The sequence below is a fragment of the Nuphar pumila genome, chromosome 5 (genome assembly GCF_984573655.1).
Source record: "Nuphar pumila chromosome 5, dmNupPumi1.hap1.1, whole genome shotgun sequence".
Lineage (NCBI taxonomy): Eukaryota > Viridiplantae > Streptophyta > Magnoliopsida > Nymphaeales > Nymphaeaceae > Nuphar > Nuphar pumila.
In genome coordinates, this window is record NC_143253.1 from 125,081,233 (window position 1) to 125,085,339 (window position 4,107).

The 4,107-nt window shown below is 42.9% G+C and overlaps 1 protein-coding gene across 1 annotated transcript; it reads left to right on the forward strand.

Annotated features, from left to right (window-relative positions):
* The first annotated feature begins 877 nt into the window (after positions 1–877).
* Positions 878–1,138, forward strand: LOC149838552 (uncharacterized). The gene has a single exon (XM_090007728.1). It carries the CDS (start codon positions 878–880, stop codon positions 1,136–1,138), a length of 261 nt encoding a protein of 86 aa, XP_089863854.1.
* The last annotated feature ends 2,969 nt before the right edge of the window (positions 1,139–4,107 follow it).

Genomic DNA, 4,107 nt, shown 5'->3' on the forward strand with positions numbered 1-4,107 from the left:
CATAATGCATTCACATTCTAATCTTGGAATCTTATGCGGCATTATGATGCGTTGAAAAAGTGGGATTCCCTCCCTCTCAAACTAGAAATAGAGTCAAAATAGCACTCATTACTCTGTCTTATGCATAAATGAAAAAGCAGGATATGTCGGCTGTCAACTTTGGTGGCATACCTACAGGTTTAGGTCAATTATTAGTTATACAGTAACGATGGTTTATATACATAGTTATTTTGATTTGATTTGGCTGCCCAACCAAAAGCTTGACTAGGTCCCATCTTGTTTAGAATGGACTTACTAGATAGACACAAGTTGACGGGACGTCTTAATAACGAAACTTACGGGTGTGTCCCTTGTTAATTACAAGGTGAAGCTGAGGAGAGAGGAGGGTGAGGGGTTGGGTTTTCCCTTGGCCTAGTGTCCCAAGGCACTCAAAATTTGATTCCAACAACTGCCTTATTTCTTCGGGCAGGAGTTCTAGCCTTGGAGTTTTAAGCTACAGGCACGACGGGCTGAATCAGTGCAACCAGATCTTCGTGCGGAGTGTGATTTCTTTGAATCATAAATTCAAAAAAAAAAAAAGTACCCTACTTATTGTGATGGCCCATCAAACCAAATTAGTTGCCGGATTGCACTGTATGCAAGTAGGGCCCATCATCACGTGAACCAACGGTTTGAAACATCTCTTCCCTAAACAAGGGACCAGATTAAAGGATCAATGAAGATGTCTCCAACATCACATGTGGGTCTCCCATGGTTGTCTGTTAGTGGTAGTCATATTCCAAACCATGCACTGCTTCATTTAAGAGCATGCTACTCAATAACTCCATCATTGTTCATCATCAAGGAGTCATACCTCAGAGCTTCTTGGTAGACTCCAATGGAGAAGTGCAGATCATTTGCAGAGTACTCATCTTTCTCAGGGAGTTTTGGGTACGAAATCTGCAGATCAAATTCTTACAGTTTCAATGGACCTAGCAGCAAGAACGAGTTCTCAACATCGGCCGATCCCGAACTGAAGAGGAAGAGGAGGGTTGCTTCCTACAAGGTTTATGCCATGGAAGGTAAGATCAAGACTTCTGTGAAGAACAGTTTCAGGTGGATCAAGAGCAAGTACACAGAGATCAGATATGGGATTTGAAATTTCCGACACGCATGTGCCACCAAAGCAAGATGTTCCCATTTTATGCAACTTTGTGTTGTTGTTGAGAGAGCATATATATATAAGCAGAGTCATCAAGATCTGTGTAAATCATCTCTCTCTGTCTCTCTGTTGGTGGTAGAAAAGAACAACCCCTTTATTTATTGCTTTCTGATATCAAGAGTTTTTTTTTTGTTTTCTTTAAAGTAACCCTAAACCCTAAACCCTAAGCAAGCTGGTGTTCATTACGCTTTTCTATCGCACTTCTTGGTAACTCCAGCTGACAGGCCTGATTAAGCCGTACCGAGTATGTTTGGATGCAACCAAATTTCAAAATTTTCCTGAATTATCGAATTTTCTACTACAAATAGAACATTGAGTCGTTCGAGATCTTTTCGGACACCATTGGGTGGCCCGTTCGCAAACTCTCCAATTTTACACTAGGATAGTATTAGCAATCTCGTGAACGTGAGAAAAAGTCTTGGTACGAATTGAGGTTCATGTCTGATTATGTGCTCTATGGTCCACGGCCAGCGCTCTGGCTTGGCTCAGTTGAGCTCATTCGTGCTTGTAAAGAAGGCTCGGTGCATCGATTATGAGCCAGCCCATTTAGAATACTAAGACATCTGGGGATAAGGTGTTGATCCCTTCGTCCCAGGTTCGACTCCCACTAGATGTGTGGACACCTTAACTGGTGGGTTCCATAAGGTTTTGGGTGTTGGTGACCTCACCTGGGGCTTACCTCACAAACTTGTACTTTTTCATGTTTCACTAAACTTGATAAAGTGCTGTTATTGTGACTTGCAATCACAAAAAGATAGGAAAATCCAAGAATCACAAGGTGTTGCAAACGTGTTTGGCTTGCAATTAATGTTCAGAATGAAGCTAGCCTGAAATTGGTTTCGGCTGGGTGAGGCCAAGTGGAAATAAATATGATTTATAGGGCGAGCAGGTTATATGTTCCCCCCCCGAACAGGGCCGGTACTGAGATCTCATGTTCGAGGGTTCCAAATAGCGCCACGTATAAGATGCAGACCGACATGTATCCTCATGTGTGTCTGCATCATATTGCATCGTAATTTGGTGCCGCAGCAAAGACTTAAGTACCCTTTACCGCCATTCGCTTCCTATTCCTCGAACGGACATAAGTGCCTTCTTTCTAGAAAACTGAATCGTCGGTTCGTGAAAAGGACAAAATTGCCCTCCATCGTTATCGCGCCAAAACGTTCTGCAAAGTTTGCGTATGTAGCAAGCCTTATGTTGTAGGATTTAAATAGTTCAAAACAATTCATTCTCGCTCTAAGCAGAAAACTCTACCGGAGCATACTATGCTTTCATCTGTTGTCACCAGAGCATCCTTTCCTTTATTTCAGAGCATCGGTTTCCGTCTTACGCGCAGTTGCAGCATAATAACCACCTTATGTTGTGTATTAGTTGTTACTGTTGCTTACTCTACAGTTGGAATATCCAAATTTCCATCGTTTCGGTGAGTTTCGTGTAAGGTTTCTTTCTTCAATCTGAAGATTGCTTCTTATACAACGATTTGTACTTATGAACCCAAATATTCCGACGATTTCTAATCATGATGATCGTGTAATGTGTTTTGCAGGTTAGCAATGTCTGTGCCTCATCAGATTAGAGATACTCTGTCGTTCTATGAGTTGTCTATTAGAGAAGTGATCCGCCAGTCCCATCTATCTAAGGTTTTTAAAAGATACCAAAATATACTTAAGATTAAGAACGATGAAGACAGAGAAAAAGCCTTGGAATCGTATTATGCGGAGGATTATCCATCAAATATCGAGGCTGCAAACCAAAGGAAGAACTCTGAAGAACGGAAGATGCAGAACAAGGATGACGAAGAGAAGGCAAAGGCAAGAAATATTGATGAGAATATAAATAGAAGGCAGAGGATTAACGCACAACAGATGGAAAGGAGGAAGAAGAATGTGGAGGAGTGGGAAAGGTATTTTAGCTATTTAGTGGAGGACACTAAGGCGGAATGTAAGAGGAGAGACTTGGAGCGTAGTGCAATGCGAAACAAGGCAAGGCTACTGAAGGAGACAGAGGAGAGGCGGAGGCAAATGAATAAGGAGGAGGAAGAGAAGAAACAAAATATTCCTGAGTATGAGTAAGAAAAGGAAAGGCGAAGAAGTTTGAGGAAGCTAAGAAAATGCAAAGGCAAGAGAAGGAGAATGAGGAAAAGAAGGAAAGGCAACGGAAGGAGAAGGAGGAAGAAAAGGAAAGGGAAAGGAAGAAACAGGAGGAGGAAGTGCAGGAAAGGGAAATGAAGAAGCAGGAGGAAGAGGCGAAAAGGGAGAGAGAGAGGAAACAGAAGGATGAGGAGAAAAAGGAGAGAGAAAGGAAGGAGAAGGAAGAGGAGGCGAAAAAGGAGAGAGAAAAGATGCAGGAGGAGAAAATGAAGAGAGAAAGGAAGCAGAATGAGGAGGAGAAAAGGGAGAGAGAAAGGAAGCAGAAGAAGGAGGAGGAGAATAGGGAGAGAGAAAGGAAGCAGAAGGAGGAGGAGAAAAGAGAGAGAGAAAGGAAGTAGAAGAAGGAGGAGATGAATAGAGAGAGAGAAAGGAAGCAGAAGGAGGAGGAGAAAAGGGAGAGAGAAAGGAAGGAGAAGGAGGAGGATAAACGGAAGAGAGAAAGGAAGGAGAAGGAGGAGGAGGCGAAAAAGGAGAGAGAAAGGATGCAGGAGGAGAAAAGGGAGAGAGAAAGGAAGCAGAAGGAGGAGGAGAAAAGGGAGAGAGATAGGAAGCAGAAGAAGGAGGAGGAGAATAGGGAGAGAGAAAAGAAGCAGAAGAAGAAGGAGGAGAAAAGGGAGAGAGAAAGGAAGGAGAAGGAGGAGGAGAAACATGAGAGAGAAAGGATGCACAAGGAGCAGGCAAAAAAGGAGAGAGAAAAGAAGCAAAGGAGGAGGAGAAACGGGAGAGAGAAAGGAAGGAGGAGGAGGATGAGAAAAG